Source organism: Catharus ustulatus, chromosome Z, assembly GCF_009819885.2.
Source record: "Catharus ustulatus isolate bCatUst1 chromosome Z, bCatUst1.pri.v2, whole genome shotgun sequence".
Taxonomy (NCBI): Eukaryota; Metazoa; Chordata; class Aves; order Passeriformes; family Turdidae; genus Catharus; species Catharus ustulatus.
This window is the reverse complement of record NC_046262.2, coordinates 8,201,709-8,223,060: the sequence shown is the minus strand read 5'-3', so window position 1 is coordinate 8,223,060 and position 21,352 is coordinate 8,201,709. Positions and strand designations below refer to the sequence as shown.

The 21,352-nt window shown below is 43.9% G+C and overlaps 2 protein-coding genes across 4 annotated transcripts in view; one reads left to right on the top strand and one right to left on the bottom strand.

The window, feature by feature from the left end:
• The window catches only part of DNAI1 (dynein axonemal intermediate chain 1), a 136,253-nt gene extending 123,274 nt beyond the window's left edge, over positions 1–12,979 (bottom strand). Inside the window, exons 1-2 of the mRNA XM_033085913.2 lie at positions 12,875–12,979; positions 571–633 (exon numbers count right to left, since the gene is read on the bottom strand). Coding sequence (XP_032941804.1) covers positions 571–633; positions 12,875–12,907 — 96 coding nt within the window. The 5' untranslated portion in view covers positions 12,908–12,979. The remainder of the gene's footprint in view (positions 1–570; positions 634–12,874) is intronic.
• Positions 12,980–13,468: 489 nt separating this feature from the next.
• Positions 13,469–21,352, top strand: part of FAM219A (family with sequence similarity 219 member A) — a 101,603-nt gene continuing 93,719 nt past the window's right edge. Inside the window, exon 1 of one of the 3 annotated variants that reach the window (XM_033085431.2) lies at positions 13,469–13,705. In XM_033085431.2, coding sequence (XP_032941322.1) covers positions 13,646–13,705 — 60 coding nt within the window. In that variant the 5' untranslated portion in view covers positions 13,469–13,645. The remainder of the gene's footprint in view (positions 13,706–21,352) is intronic. The other 2 variants (XM_033085432.2, XM_033085430.2) reach the window with 2 other exon arrangements.

The window sequence follows — 21,352 nt, the reverse complement described above, 5'->3', positions numbered from 1 at the left end:
TTAAAGGGTAAAAAAAAGAACATTTAATGAGACTGTGATTTGTCCCAAGAAAGTGAAAAGCTGTTTATCAATGCATGTAGACTGTTCTTCTATCCTTGTCAGTGGAGCTAAGTAAGAGGAAGGTAGATTAAATCAGGATATTCTAATAATTTATTTGCCCAACAGTAAAAACATCATCATGAGTCAAAGAAGTTTAGGCTATTTTCCCTAAGGCTTGTACTTTGTAAAGTGAATATGGGCTATGCTTTGAATTTTCTAAACTAAGCAGGCAGTTTTCTCACAGTCTTAGTCAGCTTGTATTTTGGAATTCACATCCCAAACATTTTATTTTAATGTTTCCATATTGCATTTTACCCAAATTGTTCCTTTGTGCCAGGTGATAGTTTTTTTGTCTTAAATTCCTGGTGTATTTCCCCTCTCAGTGGAAACATACAGCAACCTCTTACCACTAAATCAATTGATATTTTACCAGCTTCAAAAAAAAATCTCCTTGTTCAGACTAAATCTTTTTTATATCTCAGCTAAAAAAAGGGAAAAAAGAAAAAAAATCCTAAAATTTGAGAATCTTACCCGTTTTTTATGTCCAGCTTTACCAGCTTTTCCTGCTTTTCCTCCTGAAGGTGCACCTTGGCCCTAAAGTGAGAACATATCCAAATGTAAACTTTCAAAGCACCTTTTTTACAAATTTAACCAAAGCAGAATAAAAGTTTGATGCTTGCTCCAATGGTATATTTTAAAAGTTGAGTATGCTAGCATTCTGTCTATAAATTTTCTGAAGGAAAGACAGTCACTTTCACAACACAAGACAGTGATTTTTCAGCATGAAGAAATGCCAGGCTCTGTCCTAGTAGAACGCTACTAGTTGGTCCTCGTCTGTGATACACCCAAATGTCATACACACATTTTAGTGCCTTGGTCAAACACACTAAAAGGCTGCTTCTGTTCCAAGTGCTTGCATGCACAAGGAGCCCAAAGACAGTAGATTCACACCCACAAAACCATAAGCACTGAGAAGACATGGAAAACACTGATGAACAGCTGGGAAATTACCACTGTCAACCCCCCCAGCACACATGAAAGCAGAGAAAATTTATTAGGACAGGCTTTAAGGAAATCAATTAAATAATTGTTTATGGGGTTCTTTATAGAGGACGACTACCCTACCCAGAGTCAAGGAATAACAGAAGGGCACCACTGATAAACTTTTGTGAAAATTTAACAGAAAGTGGGAGAGGAAATTAAGAGGAATCTTTTGAGGAGATGTTGAGGGACAGACAGGATCACAAACCCTAAAGGAACAAAGGGGAGTTGAAAAATCAAGGTAAGGAAACGGTACTAGAAACCTTGGAAAGGACAGTTTCAGGATGGATCACAATAACATTTGATGATATGATGAAAAAAGCAGAGGAGTTACTCGGAAAAAAAGTGACTTAGTGACAGAAAAGAAGGGGATACTAGACAAGAGAGAAGGCAAATGAAGGGGTGGGAGAGCAAGATTGATTTTCTTCACAAGAACATTAGAGTGTGCCTTTCAGTTCAGATCAAAGATCCACCTAGCCAAGTATCTCTCACCAACACTTTCAAAAGAAGGCATCTATTCTATTCTCTCCAGGGTGACCTCTTATCTTGCCACAGGGACTTGAACCAGAAATGCTATCCTTTCTTTTTCATATCAGTGAACCTTTTTCTCCACAAATCTATTCCATGATTTTGGAATCCATGCACATTTTTAGCATGCACAGCTTGACTCCTTCAATACAGCTACATGGTAATGCAAAGAATCACTGCTTGCTTTTTAAGTCACTCATTTGTTTCTCCCATCTGGTTCTCCTAGTTCTTCTTCTGGAAAACCCAGCTTTATCACAATATCTATTCTTCCTTTTGTCTTTCATATGTCTTAAGAACATTTCAGGAGCACAAGCCTCCACAGAGATTCCTACACTCCCCTTGTGATTCCCCTTCATTATGAAAATTAAACATTCTTTTCCACCTCCTACTTTCTCTGTATTAAACAATTAAGCAGCCATAAAGACTTTGACCCAGAATCCCCAAGCATTGTTCATCAAGCCCCATTACTTGTTAAGACTTGACAATAAGAATTCAGCAAAGAAATATTTTCAGAGAAGAACAAAGTTCAGAAAAAATGTGAGACTGTGTTTCTGTGTTATTCCTCTTTGTACAAGCTAAGATACACAAAATTGCTATTACTAGCAGGGCATTAGGAATTATCTTTATTCCAGAAGACATGTATTAAAAGCTATGAAAAATGAGCAGAACAATATGTTTCTATGCTTAGAAAATGTGCCTCACTTTGAAATACAATTTTATTGTGAAGCAGGTGAAGAAAATAAAAGTTATAATGTTTTATTTACAGTTCCACTGTGGGCTGATTGCAGAAAGGCTAAGATGTCCTGTGTCACAGCCACTACTGAGATGACTAGATCACACAGCTGGCTTGTCTCCCCTGTGTGATTGTATGGCAATGGACAACAGAGGGTTGTCTCTGACAAGGACCCTGTTACATGTGAATTAGATGTGACTAAAACAGATTTTCAGAACAGAATTTTATTATTTATTTATTTTATAATTTTATATTTCTTTTAATAATTTTATTATAATTTATTTTATTTCAGAGCAGATCCAAATCAAAACCAAATTCTTAAACATGAAATGAAGTCTACTATTATTCTTTGCAAAGGGGTCTACAAAAGCATTTATCCATTAGTAAAGGCATTGCCAAGGCGATCTGAGGATAATTAGTTTTAGCAGGTGCACAGATTTCAATTAACATAATCTGAAGAGCCACCTGTGAATAAATACCTGCAACACTATTAAAACCCAAAAGTGAGACAAAGAAAAGCTAGATCTATGAGTTCACCAGAAGGAAGCAGCACAAACCCTGACCTGCTTCCCAAACCATAAAGAGTTTGTAGAGAAGAACATGAACAATTTTTCTAATCAACCAGGGTCCTGTGTAGTTGGCTCTATTTCCCTTGTCTTTGTACAGTACTATCAAGGTTTTATGACTGGAATTTAATGATGCAACATTGCATCAGGCCTGGTATGATAGAGAGACCCTGAAGAGACTCAGGATATGGCATGGAGGAATGCAGGAAGGGGATGATAAGATGTGGGGCACATACTTGACGTCACAGACTCCACAGCTATAAGCATCTAAACACTGGTCAGTTAGAGAATTGCAGACCTGCAGACAGGAGAACTGAAGAAAATTTCGTTTAGGGGTAGCAAAGAAGACAAAAAATAGTATCTAGCACATTGAAGAAGCACCATATGCAGCAATACCAGTTGTAATGTGGAGCACCAATGAAAAAAGAGAAGTGTGAAAATATATTAGCTAACATATGAAAGAAATCCAGGTGAAAAAGAGACCATCAAAATGGACATCTTATCCTCCCCAATGAAAGTCTCTGCTGGCAACTTATCACAACATCCCCACCAACACCACCAGCAACAGCAAAACCAAACCACCAACTTCAGGAGTCAGAGCACTGGAAGATGGGTGAGCACAATACCAGAAAAGAGGCAGAAACTAGGAAGCTTTCATGCAACAACTTTAACTGCAGTATCACTATAAATGATTTTTTTTTTCCACAGAATTATTTCTTATTTTCTTTAATGAATACATCTGGACTGACCATAATGTTTAGGCTAAAATTTCAGTCACCTTCACATTAAATCTTTAGTTTTATAAGTTGTGCCTTCTCTTTGCCCATAAACAAGATTTTGAGTGCAACAAAGTTTACAGACCATTGCGAAATACAGAACCTGTCTCTGAAAGTCTTAGCTTTGACCTTATGCCTGTTTTTAACCTTTATCAAAGGATGGCTGTTGTGTATGACTGGGAGAGGGTGTTCAAGGAAGAGGCTTCATTGCATCTGTCAGTAAGATTTACTACCCTTCTCCATGTGTCATGCCTGCTTTCCCACCAGCCTCTACTTGCTGACTGAGACAGCTTGCTTTGGGGCACCCTGAAACTAAGCAAAGTAGTTCCCTACAGCAGGGACCAAGCATATGACTGACAGGACATAAAATTATACTTATTATATCTGGTATTTTGAACTAAAGAAGCTCCAACCACTCCCTCCAACCTGAACAGTTACGCTTTAGAACTACTTTGTTATGACACAGGTCCTTCATCAAATGCTGCACTGTATGGACACAGCTCACGCCAAAGACATGATAAACCTGAAGTGGCAGGATGGGAGCCAGTATATAGAGATCAGTGTGGGTCTGGGGCTTTCTTCCATGTGTGCTTGACAAAGATAGGACAGCCATACCTGGAACAGTCTAAGAAGGAGCTGGTCCTTAGCTTATTCTAGGGTCATTCAGCAAAAGTCTTGTCTCCTGCTCAGATAAAACATCTTTCACAATGCAGAGACCTACTTCAACAACAACAAATGTGAATAACTTATTTGTTGGACATTCTGGACTCTTGCAAGTGAAGGTGGAGACTGTAACTCCCCTTGACACATTACACTAATTTCACGACCATAAGGCGCACCGGACTATAAGGCACACCCCCCGGGAGTCAGCAAAATTCGCAACTTTGTAGATCAGATAAGGCGCACCGGACTATAAGGCGCACTTTTTTTTTGCAGTGAGGCTCTGCCCCCAGCTCCCCTCGCGCGGTTGCTGGCCGAGGCCCCGCCTCAACCCAGCAGCCATGGGCCCCCAGGCCCGCCTCCACTCAGCAGGGGCGGTGCCACGGGCCCCCAGGCCCGCCTTCACCCAGCAGCCATGGGCCCCTGGGACTGCCTGGACCCAAGAGGGGTAGTGCCTCAGGCCCCCTGGCCCGCCTCCACCCAGCAGGGGCGGTGCCGCGGGCCCCTGGGCCCGCCCCCAGCCAGCTGCCGTGGCACTGCCGGTTTCCCCCATGGCTCACAGCTCACACTTCTGGTTTGGGAAATTTCACAACTTTGTACATCAGATAAGGCGCAGTGGACTACAAGGCGCACTTCCGGGTTCGAGGGAAAATTTTAGTCAAAAGGGTGCGCCTTATAGTCGTGAAATTACTGTACTCTACAAAAGTCAGCATAAAGAAGCAAGCTGGGGAGCAAACGTAAGTCAGTCAAAAATACAAAATATTTTACTCAATCTCCTAATTCAGATAATAGCACAGACAATCCTGCTGTGCTGCTTGACAAAAAGGGTAGTACTGACATCCCTTTTTATTGGTGTATCTGTGCTTTGTTATTTTGCTGGGGTTTTTTGCAAGCTCCCATTCTCCGTAAATCTTTCCAAAGCTAGCACACTTTCCTTTTTTATACCTTTTCTTAAAAGTTCTCTCTGCCACATTAGCTGTAAAGAGTCCTCAATACCACCTAGGTAGTTCATGTCCTGCCACCACGGCTCAGAATGATTGTTATGGTTTCCTCATTCTTCTTTTTACTGTAACAATGCATTACCCACAAACCATGATTAAAAATGTAATCTTTTTGCTCTGACAGCTACCTAAAATACATCACACTGTGTTTGTACGATAGGGAAGAGGTCATGAACACGTCTGCAATACAAATAAAAAATAAATTATAACTGTGAATCAACATAATGATTGTATATTCACTAGCAAGACATTTACAATAACTTCCCTTCATAAGCATGTTTAAAATTCAAGCACATTTTTGTGTATCACATTAGCTACAGGGGAAAAAAAAGTTAACAGACTATTATTAACATCTCAAAGAGAAGCATTCAGAACTTAGAAAATGTGAGAATTAAGGTTGCTGGGGAAACATTCATTTCATCCCATTGGACACAGGCATTATGATATACAGCTTAATTCCATAGTCACATGTTTTGTTTTTTGTAGGTTTCCTGCCTCACTTCAGTCCTCCAGGTTATGGTGCTATAGATTATTGGTTTATATTGTTCAGCATCTGGGGGCTTTTTGTAATCCATAGTGTAAGTCAGACATCCAACAAAGAACCACTCAATCCAAATAGCTACATTTTAGCAAATTCTAGAGAAACTAAAGATAATTTTGCTACAGGTAAAAAATCTAGTCTTTCTAAATCTTCCTAATAAATGTGCTTTAATAATAATATTAATTAACAAGAAGAGGAGTGTGAATAATCATGAGGAATTTATATTAGGAAAAAAAAGGAGACGTGGTTGCTAGGGAACTACGGAACAGGCAGGAAGCATTAAGGACTTTCTCACCTCCAGGTCACCATCGTAACTCTGACCACTTTGGGAGATGCTCAAGTCCTCCAGAGAAAAATGCCAGAGTCAGAATTAATGGAGGCTAATCCTGTTTTACTCTGATGACTATCTTACATTAAAAAATTAACAGATTGCCACACTTTCAACAGCAAAAAGATATTAGAAGCCCGTAACTATCACAGTCCTTAAATGAAGGCTACAGAAGACCCAAGTGCCTGCTTCTTTCTGGATCTTTCTTCCAGGGTGTGTATGATAGCAGCACCTAGGGATTTCTCCCTGGGCCAGACATCTAGTACGCCACACGACAAATTGACTATTGACTACAACAAAGATATCATAATCCAACAAGGTTGTAAAAATAAAGAGAGGAAAGAGATGAAAAGTGATGTTTTAAATAACATTTAATATTCCTTTCCCTTCTCACAGCTCCCTCTATCGCAGACAAGCCACCATGAGGTACAAATAGCTCCAGAATCAAGACTTTCAGCAGGGAGTCTTCCTGCTGCTCAGCTATCCAACAAGCATTTCCAATTTTGTTTTGGGTAGGATCTCTGGTAATACATATTTAATTTTTCTGTAGTCATAAAACAGGAAAACAAAAGTAAGAAGAAACTACTGGCTATTTTCTAAAGACCATTTGTGGGAAAAGGAAAAAAAAGTCTGAAAAGAAAGTTCTACCAGGCTGGCATTTCATAAGAGGTATTTCTGCATCCAAAAAGAAAAAGACAGTGATGGTAACCATCAAAGACATGTAAGTTTTAGTAGAAGCTTTGCCCTTAACCCCCTAGTAATGTTACCAGATTAACCTGCAATGGAGAAAATAAAAAAATCACACACAACCACACATTCAGGTCTTCTTCTTCTTGTTCACTCTATCCACATTTTTTTTCACATCGCTCTCCCTTTCATTGGTGACATAATAGTCACTGATTGCTGATCTGAGACTCATTAACTGAACTCATACAAAACAGACAGGACCATCTCCAAACAGGAGATGCAATGACTGTTACCACATGCACTGTGCTGCCATCCAGATAAATGCTGTCACTACAGCCTTTGCTGATTGGTACATCCTTCTCCCATACTGCCAGATTAAACTGCCCCTTTCAGCCTAGACCTTTTCATGGGTCACTGTATGGTGAGGAGCCAGACACCACTACTCACTGACTCCTTGAGAAATGTAAAATTTCTCCTTATGCTTAAAGCTTAAGGGTGGACAAGTAGACCTGGATTCACAGATCCAGCCTAAAATACCAGTGAACTCAATAGCAGGGATGATGAAGGTTGGTCAGTCTGAGAAGCTGAAGTGTCAGCTCATACAAAGCAAATTTTCCAAGAGTTGAAAATTGATTACATATTAATGAAACACTCATCAGGACAAATGACAAACCCAGACTATATATTTTTTAATATCATTAAAGAGACATTCCTGCAGCCTTTCTGCTCCCCATGCTAGCTGTCACCATAATTCAATCAGGCCATAAAGCTGAGCAATCACAGAACACTCCTGTTAAGTTTGGTTCATCTTCCTGAGAAGAGACAGTCAGTCATTCCCACTTCCTCTACAGCATCAAGACTAACTAGAATTGTGGGGAAAATGTAATGCACTTACAGTAATTTCACAATTATAAGCTGCACCATTTTGACTAAAATTTTGCTCCCACACTGGAAATGCGTCTTACACTCAGGAGCAGCTAATATACGAAAAAAGTTCAGAAACTTCCAACCCTGGAAGTGCAGCCGAGGTGCCGAGCCGAGCACCTGCCAGTAAAACCCGAGATTGTGCGATTGTTACAAATTGGTTACTCTGTTGCACGGCGGGTGGAGAGGCGGGCTCTGTGCTGGCAGTGCAGGTGGGGGGAGGCAGGGGCTCCCTCCTGTTGGCCCCGCGGTCTGGGGGGGAGGCGGGGGGCTCCTGCCCCCGCCTGCTGCCACAAGAGCAGGCAGGCTTCGTCCCAGCCTGCCGCCGTGGGAATGGGGGGGCTCCTTCCCCGCCTGCCACTGCTGCCCTGGGTGCCAGTGGGCTCCGTGCCCCCCTGCCACCACGGGGCAGCTCCGGGCTGGGGTGAGTGAGCCCGGCAGCAGCGGCAGCCGGCCCCGAGCGGCCCCGCCAAGCGGCAGCACCGAGCTGGGCCACCTGGCCCCGTCGGCAGCCCCAAGTGGGCCGAGCCCCCATGGCCCCAGCCGAGCCAGTAAACCCCGCAATCCCGTGATTCTGTTACTATTTGGCAACTTTGTTGCATGCGCGTCCTCACTGCGAACGACAGGTGCGGCTTATGTATGGACAAAGAATGAAATGTCGCCGACACCCGGAGATGCGGCATATAGTCAGCGTGGCTTGTAATTGTGAAATTACTGTACTTGTAAGGTAGCAATGTGCTTGTTTGATTCTAAAAGAAAGAGGTAGAGACATTATGACAGCTGAGCTTAGAATTTCTGTGGAACTATTTAAGTTTCCTGCTAGTTTTTTATTCCTGTTTTGAATATTAGCAAATTCCACAGTAAACCACCAGTTGGCACAAGGAGCAAGAAATCACAGCGTGAAAACAAAGTCACTTCCAGCCTGCCCTGCAGCAGATATTTATTTGCACACACTAGGGATGCCAATTTAAGAGCTATTTGCCAATGCATTCTATAATGTTTTCCGAGCAACACTAAATTGAATGTTTGTTTTATATTCCATGGATGTTTTAATGCATGCTTAAGCACCTTAAAAGCCTTCTCAGGGGAAGAAAGAAAAAGAAATTAAGAAAATACAAAAAAAAGTAAACTGTGTCTCATTGTTTTCTGTCTTTGGGGGAGGGATCTATTTGTGTCTTTCATGAATTGCTGAACAGCAAAGTAGCTGTTTCCATGTAAGTGTGTGTACAAGACCACAAGGGTAACAAGAAATGCCTCTTTGTCCTAATACAGAGCCTTTCTTAACACTGCTTAAGTGATATGTTCCTGACAGTGGAGTTAATCCTAACTGATAAGATTGAACAGTCTGGTTTTGTATTTTAAATGCCAAATGTATGCAAGGTCTGCTAAGGAACCATAACAAGATCTTGCTTCTCCTTGAGGTGGGTGCAGCCACAGGGGTGCACATTAGCACAGGGTGCTCTACACAGCTCACTCAAGGTTTTTTCTTGAGCTACATAGGAAAGGAACAGAAATCTGAAACAAACACTTCCAACCTGTCAAACATGTTCAAAATAACAATCTCAAAATCACTGACCACTTTCTCTCATCACCCAGGACCACACACAGGACTGACACAAGACCAACAGGGTGTTCTCTACCCCAACACTTTCTGCATGTCCATGCACATGCCACACATCCGCGTTTTTAACACCACACTTCCGAGCGTCCTACTTGCCATGCTCAAGACCTCATTTTACAGGGAAGATGAGAATATGATGCACCTATTGCCTTGAGTCTGATGCAAGGAAGTTGGATTATGCCTTTCCATAATTCCACATCCCTACAAAAAGCTGTTGAGCTCAATTGTGCATAACCTATTTCAAATCTGAAAGGAATGGAGTTAGTGAAGTACAGAATATACACAGGTGCTATTTCCAAAACTGCATTGGGAGCACAAAGATTCAGACATACAACACTATTTCAAGACTTTGAACACTGAAATTACTTATTAATGTACACAAACATATGAAAGCCTGCAGGCATTTATAAATAAGGCTTGGTCAAGTCAAGCAATTCATCTGGAACACCACAGACTTTAATTCTTATGATCAACCCAACTTTGACATATTTTCACCCATCAGGTGGCTGGAGACTGAGCTGGAGGCAGAAATCACCTGGATAAAGGAAAAAAAAGAGCGAAATAAAGCAAGAAACCAATGTTGAGAAGAAGGCAGGTACAAGACAGGCACAGAAAAAGAGCAGACAATCCCCACATAAGGGAGAAGAAGAAAAAAATAAGAATCGATCACAAAGCATGTGAAGCACATGGAGTCATGAAAACAGAGGAGGAGCTGAAAGTGATATATGGTAATAGGGAAGAGGTGTACAGATAAGTATCCCAGCTTTGAGAACAATCTCAGGAAGAAAATTTTCAAAGTGAAAGCAGTCAACAGTGAAAAATCTAAGAGGCAGAGCAGAGTAAAGCAATATTTAAAAAAAACAGAGGAATAAAAACCACAAGGAAGTAGAAAAGAGCATAATACTAGAAGGATTATTGTCAAGAATTGAAATCTAAACCTTGACCCACCAATTCGTTTTACAGTAGCAGTGACCATTATGGCCCAGTAGATTCCAAATGTCAGGCCCTAGCTGGGCAATGAATTGCAAAGGCATTCACCCCCCACACTCCCAAAGCCACTGAGATGTCATCTGTACTCTGAGTCAGGGAAAAGCCTCTGGACTCAGAGCCAGGTAGTCAACCTCACAATTCCTCCACTGCAAGAATATTCTAGTAGATAAAAGGATGAGAAACAACAATCAGATTTAACAAGCTCAAGGCAAATACAGGAAATGCAATACAGAAAAAGTTAAAATTATTGCCTTTTAAGTTATTGTGATGAAAATTATGTGAAAAGCCAAACATCCTGGGAGTTTAATCAAGTTGTGATGTTTCATGAGCTTTAAAATAAAAGGAATGCCTTTACAACACATCAAGTTTTTCAAACACGTCCATCAAAGCCTCTCCATTTCAGAGTATGTGAGATAATGGCTATTGAAAATGATAAAAATATTTAGGTGGAAATTCTGAAAACAAAAGAAGCTGAAATTCAGAGCAAGCATTTCATCCCCGGTTTAGCTGCCATCATTATTTATGGGTTTTTTTACGATTTTAGCATAAACATCTTCATTATCTACGACTGGATGTGGGTTTTGATTCCAAGTTTGTGCCCTTTGAAAACTTTATAAAGCCCTTTGTATCTTGGTACTTATTAGTAATTACTAGGGGATTAGGAACGTCAGAATCCCTGATTCCTCTCACTCTTGCTAACATGCCTGCTAACCCTCCTCCCACAACTCTAACATCAAGTATGTTAGGATTGATCTAAACATGTTACAAAAAGCATTTTATCAGCCAGATCATCATCTGCTTTTAAATCAAACACTTTGATACTCCAGCAGCAGAGAAGTCCTAGGAATTAATCAAATTAATCTGAGTTTATCATCATGAAAGAGGATGCATGCAGACATGTCCACATAGGGCCCAAAGGGATATAGTGAGAAACCCCACAGCACTGTAGGGTGAGGGCCAGGAAGGATAGCAAATGACTCCTCTTCATTGCTTGAGCTGAGTAAAGACGAAATAGCAAAGCAAAAGGGAAGAGACAAAAACTTACAGCTGAGTACAACTAAAATAATTTTTAAAATTTTTGTAAGTAGAGGGATTTTATCACGTCTGCTCAGTGTCTCTGGGAGATCCTTGGGCACGCTGAAGACACCTAGAGTGCATTAGAACCTGCCTTGGAAGAGGTGCTGCATACTGGAAGCGTGATGAAATGGCCTGACAATGACTGAGGACCTTGTAGTCTCACAGGATTGAACAGCACGGTGACAGAGTGAGGGGTGCTGCAGCTTTGTGACAGGTTGATTTGAACAGCTGTGTAATGCCACAGAATTCTATGAAGTGCCACCGACCTCTCAGGGAGTCACGGTCAGCTGAAGAGATGTGGCGACACACTATAACGCAGCCAGGACCCAACAAGGCCAAGAGGGGCTGTGCTGACTCCACTGCCACACCCAGCCCTGTGGTTTACAGTTCTGTGGGACAAGCCAAGCTCTCCCTTCAACCCCTCAGCTCTGCTTAGCAGTACCTGGGTGTATTAGCAGGTGACAAGGTGACCATGAGCCTGTAGTGTGCCCATGCTGCCAAGGGCATCAGGCGCTGCCTCGGGAAGGGTGTGGCCAGCAGGCCAAGGGTATTGGCCCTGCACCTCCACTGGGCCCGAGCTGAGGCCACATCTGGAGTGCTGTGTCACATTCTGGGCCCCTCAGCACAAGAAAAACAAGAAGCTACTGGAGAGGGTCCAGCAGAGGCCACAAAGATGATTTGGGGTCAAAAACATCACTTTAATGAGGAGACACTGCAGGTCCACATGCACTGCTGGCCCTATTCAGTCAAGTGAGGAAGTGAAGAAGGGGATCTCATTAATGCATATAAATATATCAAAGGTGAATGACAAGGGGATGGTGCCACACTCTTTGCAGTGGTACCCTGTGACAGGACAAGGAGCAGTGTCCATAAACTAAAATGCAAGAAGCTCCATCTAATCTTGACGAAGAACTTCTTTTAAGCTGAGTGGCAGAGTACTGCAACAGTTGCCCAGGAAGATCCTGGAGTCTCCCTCTCTGGAGACATCCAAACACCACCTGGACATGTTCCTGTGTGACCTGTTCCAGGTGACCCAGTCTTGACAGGCGGGGTTGGACTGGATGATCTCCAGAGGTCCCTTCTAACCCTAACGATTCTGTGATTCTGCGAACCCGGAGGGAAAGATTTGCACTGCACATTGTGACGTCACAGCTGGTGGTTTGGGGAACGGCGACGTCACCACTGGTGTCACACCAAGGATAAAGCTCAGAGCAAGAGCCGAGGGCAACAGTCACAGCAGGGTTGCACAGCGACGTTCCCTCTGGTGGGCCGCCGCCTCACGCGAGGCGCTGCAGTGACGCCATTCGTGTGTAACGCGTGTTACCACGGCGTTGCCACCATGGGAATGTGGCAAGCCCTTACCTTCCGGCGCTTGTCGGCCGCCTTGGCGGGCATGGCGGTCGCTCACTGCAGCGGCCACCCTTCGCCGCAGTCCCGCGCCCACACGGCACGCCGGAAGTTGATGGCGGCAGCCATGGCAACGCGCCGGAAGCGGCGGATGGACCCGGCGGTTCCCCCATCCCCCCCTCGAGGTACTGAATGGTACATTCCAGCCGCCGCTGCAAACAGAGCGCCTCAGCCCAGGGAGAGTGACAGCGGACCCCGCCCCTTGATGAATATTCAAATAAGGGGCGGGGTCACGGGGACGGAGCAGCTGGGCCTCGACCTGGTGACCGAGGCCACTCCCATTCATGAATATTCAATTAAGGGGCAGACTTCGGGGAATGGAGTGACCAGGAACAAAACTTGTTGTAGCGGTCACGCCCTCGAATGAATATTGAAAAGAAGGCGGGGCCGCAGGGACAACACCGTTCGGTCACCCGACGATGACAGCGCTCCCGCCCTTCATGACTATTTAAAAGAGGCGGGGCAGCGGAGCCCAGCATCCGGGCCCCGAGCGAGGGTCGGTGGCCCCGCCCCTCATGAATATTCAGAGAGGCGGGGCGGTGGCCGGACCCGGAAGCGGCGCGGCTGAGTCACGGCGGCGGCGGCGATGAGGCAGCCGCAGCCGCGGGCGGTGTCGTTGTCATTGTCGCTGTCGCTGTCTCCTCTCGGCGCCTGAGGAGCCGCCCGTGCGTGCCCGCCCGCCCTGCTCCCCGCGCTTCGCCCGCCGCGCTCGGCGCCGCCGCCAAGATGATGGAGGAGATAGACCGGTTCCAGGTGCCCGCCGTGCGCGCCGAGATGCAGCCGCTGGTGAGGGGCGGGCGGGCGGGGCCGCGCTGTGCCCGGCTTGAAATGACCCCGGTGCCGAGGGGGTCGCGCACACGCCCCCGGGTGTCGGCGCTGCGGGCGCGGCGATGCCGCCGTTATATAACGGGGTGTCCTGGGCGCTGCCGCCGCCGCCATCCCCCGCGGGCCCGGGGCCGCTGCTGTGTCATCCCGGGCCATCTCTTATCCTGCTTCTCCCCCCCGCGTCCTCTCCTCGTCCTCCTTCTCCTCCCCCGGTGTGTCCCCGAGCGCCGTCGGTAGCAGAAGCGGGCGGGGGCGGGCGGGCGGCTCCGCTCCTGCCGCGATGGAAACGCCGCTCCTGCTGGAGCATCCCGAGGTGTTCTCCCGCCGGCGGGCACGGGAATGGCCCGGGGGACGAGGGGGAAGCGGCGGGGGGACTGGGGAGCCGGCTGGAGGCGCTGAGGACGGATGGGCTTTTAATTGGCTTTCTACAAGATAGGTGAGGTCCAAGGAGGAATCGGGCGGTGTTTGTGCCCAGCCCGGGTTGGGAGCTGCGGGGAACGATGCTCCCCGGGGACAGCAGAGCTGTACGGGCTGGGTGTGAAGTTCTGCGCGCTGTGAGGCCGCAGGACCTTCTCAGAGGATGGTTTTATAGCCTGCTGTCGACACTAAGCTGCAGTGAGGAGATGCTCGTCTTGTGTGAAGTCCAGGTGTTCTGGAAAAAAAACATTTCTGTCAAATTAGCTTTGCTCACATAAAACTATTTGCGTAAGCAAAGCAATCTGTAAGGGTTTGATGCCGTGGCATGGCATGTGTTTTTCACATCAGGATGTTTTTTCACATCGTAGACACAATTATACTCAATTAATGAGCTCTGAAGAGCTTGACATAATGGTTACAGTACTACATGGGACCCTGGGGAATCTTTGCAGAGAAGGAGGTCTGCAGGCTCACAGGACTTTGCGATATGTAAGTGGGTAGGTAGAGTGGTCCTGGGGTTTTGATAGCTTCTGAAATGAGTTACTAAGGAAGGCCAGCTGGCTGGCAGCCAGGGGAGATGCTAGACCATCATCAAGTAGTGCAAGATTTCTTATGAGCATGTGGCTGCATTGCTCCAATGTCACAGGCTTGTTTGTGTCTGTGTTGTGCCCTATCTGCCTGCCACAGAAATCTTGAATGTGTTTCCCCATTTCTGTTTTCTACCTGGAAGAGGTTCTCTTGTGTGTTCCCTTACCCTTACTCCTGTGTTTCTCAGTCTCTGCCTGGGAAGAGGCATTATTGCTAACCTGGGACCTGTTGAAATACAGTTCATCTTGGCATTAATGTGAAAGCTGGATAATGGGCTCGCTTGCTCAAGGTGTTGATTCCTTTTGGCACCTGGACTAAACAGTTCCTGTGTCAGCGTCTGATTGTGTGAGACAGGCATATGAATTTTTGGGAAGGTGGAAAGAACTTTAATGAAATACACAGTTTCTTTTGGCAGTAGGTGAGGATAGGTTATTGCCAGTTTTATGATAGCACTGAAGCACTTCTGAGATTTCTAATATATCAAACCATACATTATTTAGAGTTGATGTAAACACAATCTCAGTTCGTTGTTGCAGCTGGTGTTTGTGAAAAGTTGAGAGCACAAAAAAAAAGTCTTATGAGCAGAAAAGCTCTACAAGGTGTACAGACTCAAATTATCTCTCAGTGGCAAGAATAACCTTTCTCTTATTGTGGGAGTATTGATAAATTCTGAAACTATGCTTAGTTTGGGCTGCGTTCTGGGTTTGGGGGTGGGTTTTGTTGTTGTCATTTTGGTTTTTTTGGGGAGGTTGTTTTTTTGTTGTTGGGGATTTTTTTATTTGTTTTGGAGGGGGGTTGTTTGTTTGTTTTGGTTTTGGGAGTTTTTTTGTTTGCTTTTTTTGTTTGGTTGGTTTTTTGGGGGTTTTTTTGTTGATCATTTCTTTGGCTTCAAACCTTTGGTCTGTCCATACAAGCTGATGTGGGCTTGTTGCATTCCCTATTTATTGTTGGTATTGTTATACAACAAATGTGTTAAGAATGGCCATCTTTATTGGTTTTATTGCAGGCATAGTAGTGAAAGTAGAGAGTTTGAAAAAGCTGTTGCCAGACAAAACAATACTCCTAAGTGTTTTCTAGAAACTCTGTGATAATAGTGGAATTTGCAGATACATGCATGTTTGCATGGACATGAACCAGGCAGAATCCAAAGAACTTCTCTGGTCCAACCCAATTGTCTTGGGATAGGATGGTGGATTGAGCAGCAGTGATAGTAATCTTAGGAAACAATTTCCTTCAACATGGAAGAGTTTAAAAATTTTCACAAAAGGCTTTAACACTTGCATTAAAAGAATCTTTGCTTCAGATTTCATTTCTAACTACTGGAGCTCATACTGAAGCCTTTTGGTTTGGGGGATCTCGAGTGTTTGGGGGTCTATACCCACACTTGCTGTGACTGGGTGTATAGGATTTTTCCACAGGCATGGAAATGTTGACAGTGGTCTCAGAAGTGGGATGTGGCCAGTCTAATACAGCATTTTCTGGTGGTTTCCTCTGCTTTGTAGCTCCTAGTCTGTACTTTACAGATAGGGGCTGGATACTCACAAGAATCCTTGCGAGTCTGGGGTTTGTCATACTAATTTGCTTGGGTGACACGGTTCTGGCCAATACTACTGTTTTATGCAGTAATTACAATTACCATTTGTCTGTCACTCTCCCTCCCATTCTGTACTTTTAAAGTTATGGTTTAAACACAGCTAACAAATAAATCACTTGCAGCCACTTGCTCACTTCCCTCCCACATCAGGATGGGGGAGAGAATAAGACAAGTAAAAGTGAGAAAACTTGTGGGTTGAGATGAAGACAGTTTAATAAGTAAAGCTAAAACCGTGCACACAAGCAAAGCAAAACAAGGAATTTATCCACCATTTCCTTTGGGCCGGCAGGTGTTAAACCATGCCCAGAGAAAAAGGGAGAGCTCCATCACATCTGATGAGTACTTGGGAAGACAAACACCATCACTGCCCCTTGTCATTCTTCTTCCCCCAGCTTTGTATGCTGAGTGTGTGGTATGGAATATCCATGTGGTCAGTTGGGGTCAGCTAACCCATCTGTGTGCCTGCCCAGCCTCTTGTGCACACCAAGGCTCCTGGCTGGTGGGATGGGGTGAGAAACAGAAAAGGCCTTGATTCTGTAAGCACTGCCCAGTAATAACCAAAACATCCCTGTGTTATCAACATTGTTTTCAGCACAAATCCAAGACATGGCCCCATAGTAGCTACTGTGAAGAAAATGAACTTTATCCCTGTCAAAATCATCACAAAAATACAGATACCTTATCTCAGTACTTACTGTCTTCTTCCCAGTTAAAAAGCATTCTGTTCCAATGGTCTCAGGGAAATAATGTGACTGTCACTCTTTTCCACATCCAGAAAGTTGAAGTAAAAGTTTCTTTTTCACGTGCTACCTAAAAGTTATTGTGACTTGCCAACAAAGCTATAGACTAAAAAAAAAAAAAAAAAAAAAGCTTTCTAAACATTATTGCCTGCTAAAAGCAAACAAAGAAGATCCCTTGCTTGATTTCTAGAGTATACACTAGATAAAATTTCTTTTCATGCTGTTCCAACAGGAACAGGATGTCCCAGGAAAGCACTGTTCCGTCTAGGTGCTGGCCAGTGCGTGACAGGTCCTGAAATGAGGTTTGTGAAGCTAGGCGTTGCTCAAAATCCTGAACTTTGTGTTGTTGACCAGCATGCATGCTTTTTGAATATCTGTTCATCTGCACAGAAGAAGTGTCATATTAGCTTTTGATGTCTTTATACTGAGCTCCAGGACAACTGCTGCTCATCTCTCTGGAAACCATCTGACAGGCCTGCTGGTCTGCCTATCTTCAAAATTAAAAGATTGGCTTCTCTTCAGCATGTAGCAGCTATACCTTTCTTAGAAAGCAGTCTGAAACCTTTCTGAACCCTTCTACCCTCCAGACGTGCGCAATTTATTGATCAGCTGTCTGTCAGGGGTGATAGTGCATTAATGTCTGGTGTCTAGTGACAGTACATCCTGACAATAACCAGTACTTTATTTGCATAACAGGGACAGAGAACCTGACATGGCCTTTTGCAAAACTAAGTTCTTCAAAGCTCAGATGTGTCTGGTTGGGATACATCGTCTTTTTGACAGCCTCCTCCCGCCAAGGTCTGTGTTGCCTTCCCATTGCAAGGCTAAGGGCAGCACCCAGCTACTACAGGCTGGGCAAAGCCTACCAGGATGCCTGGTTCCTGCCAGTTTCTTTCTGCTGATAACAAGTCAGATAGGGATTATGTTGCAGAGCTGAGGAGCATTTGGCCTGGAGGTTGCATGTTGGCCAGGTCTGTCATATGTACCCTCCAACACTTCGCATTGGGTGCAGTGGTGTGAAATTAATAAGGTGGGCAGTCATTTTCCTCCTCTTTCGAGCTTGTTTGGATAAGCATTGTGAAGTCAGGCAAGCTGGCTTGACTCTGTGTGACCTCTACAAATGTGTTTTGAGAACTGCTGGGTGACTGATGCAGACCCAAAGGAAAGGTTCAACACAAGACTCAATGAGGCAGAGTTGCTATGTGCAGATGGACAAGATGGCATACAGTACCTGGCAACCTAGTAGCCTAGTGTTTCAAATCTTGGAGTGACACATTACACTGCCTATTTTGACATTGTGGTACAACTCTGTACATTTTCATCCTGGAAGAGAAGACAGGCTGGTAACTGGCACTTGTTCACATTCCTGCCATGCCTGTCCATGAAAATGGAATTATTTGTTCAGATCTGCATTTCTATTCTTGTATATTGGTCATATCTGGCTTCCATCCTAAAAATTTCTGCCTTTTCAAATTAATATAAACTAATTTACAGGGTGTTTTGTTTACTCCTAATGCTTAGTGTCACTTCATCCTTATCAATATGATGCAAGCTCAACTGCAGGAACTCTGTTCTGCTTAGATTCTGTTCATTTCCAACTCAACCTGTTGTGATCCTTCTGCACTCACAGAAACATCTCTCTTCCTTAGCTGCAGGGTAGTGGGTTATTTCCAGATAAAATCAATTCAGGGTTTGCAGGTATGTGATGAGGCCTGAAATTCATTATTTCTGGGACACTTACAGTTGGTAGATAGCTCTCTTGGCCCATGGTATTTGATGTCTTAACTTTTAACTAGTCAGTTTTTCCTGTTCTGTTGGTGGTGGTGCATTTGTTGTGATGATTTGTTTTATCCCAAGTTTTTTGCTGGGAAGGTTTCCTAACAGAAAATTCTTATTCCAGTGGTAGATATTAAAGGGAGAGAGAGAGAGATGAAGGGAAACTTGCACAGTGAGGATGCTGCAGACAAAAAAGAAAAAAAATTCCCTTTGAAATAAGAATGGCTGACCTTGTAGTTGTGTGTAGAGCCATCTTTTCTTCTCAACACACACTCTTCCTGCGATTTTTAAATCTGTGTTTTGGATTGTTACCTAAACTCTTGCCAAAACCTTAGTGTTTTTGTTAAAATGAAATGTACTGAGCCCAGTGCAGTGGGGCTGTATCTTGAGTCTGCTGGAGCATAGATGCCTCCCCAGCCCATGTCTCTAGCATGCAGCAAGCCCTGGCTGGCATGTGACAGCAAACTGGGTGACAGTGTTGGATCACGCATTGCTCCCATAGACCGACACAGGCAGTTTCTGTTCTTAGCACAAACATGAAAAAGTGCTTTTGCCTACATGGCATCAGTACTACTTTTCCTAAGAACACATCTGTCAAAGTGCAGCAGCTTCAGTGGAGCTTTGACACAAACTTCTAAGACTTTGGCTCACTTTCTGAAAACAGCAGGATTTCAGTTTCCCGGTTTTCAGCCCACATGAAAAACAGGAGCTCTTTCTAGAGAAATTGGGCTGGTGGTTCCTATTTCTCAATCTGAATCATTGTGCCTGGCCTGGTTCCTTGCCAGCAGGGGCCTCAGGCTGGTAGCTCTAGTTATGATGATGACAGCCAAACCAGGGATTTTGTTCAGCCAAATCCTGCAGTGATACTGCTGGCTCTTCAGCTGAGATGCCAAATCTGCACCAGTCCTGAAAGTGCAAAATTTTCAGAAATTTTGAGGGTACAGAAGATGCATTTCTGTACAGCTATGTTTTTTAACATCAGAAGAGAATAAAAACATATTATGTTATCTACTGGATACTAAGTTTTTAAAAAACAAACTATAATTTTATTCAGCAGAAAGTGTGAATGCTCAGCATACTTATAAAATCTGCATTCTTTATTTTTGCAAAATACTGCCTATCTCACCTTAAGAAAGTTGTGCTGCATGCTAAGATGTCTCTGTAAAATGAGGAAAACTGTTCTTTCTGAAGAACAGAAAATCAAGAGTAACTAAAGCAAAAAGAAAAGCTGTACCTCTAGGGCTTGTAAATAATATGTTAATATAACATTAGGTCTGTAGTGCAGGTACACAAAACCTTTATCTTTCTAGAAGGAAAAAGCTTCTAAAATGAAAATGTCGTTCTTATATATAATAACTCTAATGTAGCCCAGGGGTTACACAGCTACATGTTTTGTAAATGCTTACAGTACATGAGATTTGTAATGTTGCACTGCTATGGGTCCTGAAAAAAAATTATTTCGGATAGTGGTGCTATTAGTTGTACAGCTTTTTTTAATGTGCTGTCATGTGATCTGTAGCAGTAACCTAAAGATTGCCTCCCTGAATACTTCAGTTAGTTGGGACTGTGTCCTGTCATTTCTCTGTTCTGTGTCAGGTTTGTGGTGCGGAGGTACAGGAACATTTTTATTACCACCCCAGACCAGGCTAAAACTCCAGCAGTGATCCAGCACAGGCTCCCAGATGAAGGTAGTGAGGGATGTACTATTGTATCTGGAGGATGACCTGTCAGGATATGGGAGCGTGTTCTGGCTGGCACTGTCTCTGCAGGAATATTGCTCCACCTTCTCCACTTCTCTGTATAAGCTCTGACCACAGTTGTTCTGTCAGTCATATTTGGAAATCTCCTCCTGAGTGAGGAAAGGTGTTTAAAAGGGAGCAGTGAACTCTATGAACAATTAAATCTGCACAGAACACTCTTGGGATTCTACCATCATTCCCAAGAGCTTGTTATCTGCAGTGTGATGTTAATACCTACTCAGACAGCAATTTCTGCTACTGATGTAGCCATATCCTCTCTCTACCAGGTTTGTAAAGAGACAAGATGAGCAAAATGTGAGTGAATTTGGTGAGAGAGAACAAGGTATGCCGTAAAGTCTGCAAGCCTTCATTCCAGGAAAGCCCTCAGCTTGCCCACAGGTCTGTGACCTGTCTGGAAGTACATTTTACTTTTGGTGAAATTAAAGCCTGAACTTGGTAGGATAGAGGAGAAGACTCCATCACTAGTTTGATCTGTGGGGTAGAGAATTAAAAGCTGGCTAATGCCAGGACTTCTAGTCAGTCAGTGATGATGGTGTGCCTGTTTTTTTCTAGACATTTTAAGACCTTGGCTGGAGTAGTTGCCATTCAGCTTCTGCGTACATCAATTATTTGTCACTTTCCACAGGCAGTCTGTAGAAATGTGTCTACACTTTCCCCTCACACTTGCACATGCCATACATCTTCAGTGAAGTCTTGTGCCATTTTGAGTATAAGGTTCAGCCGAGGTTATTCT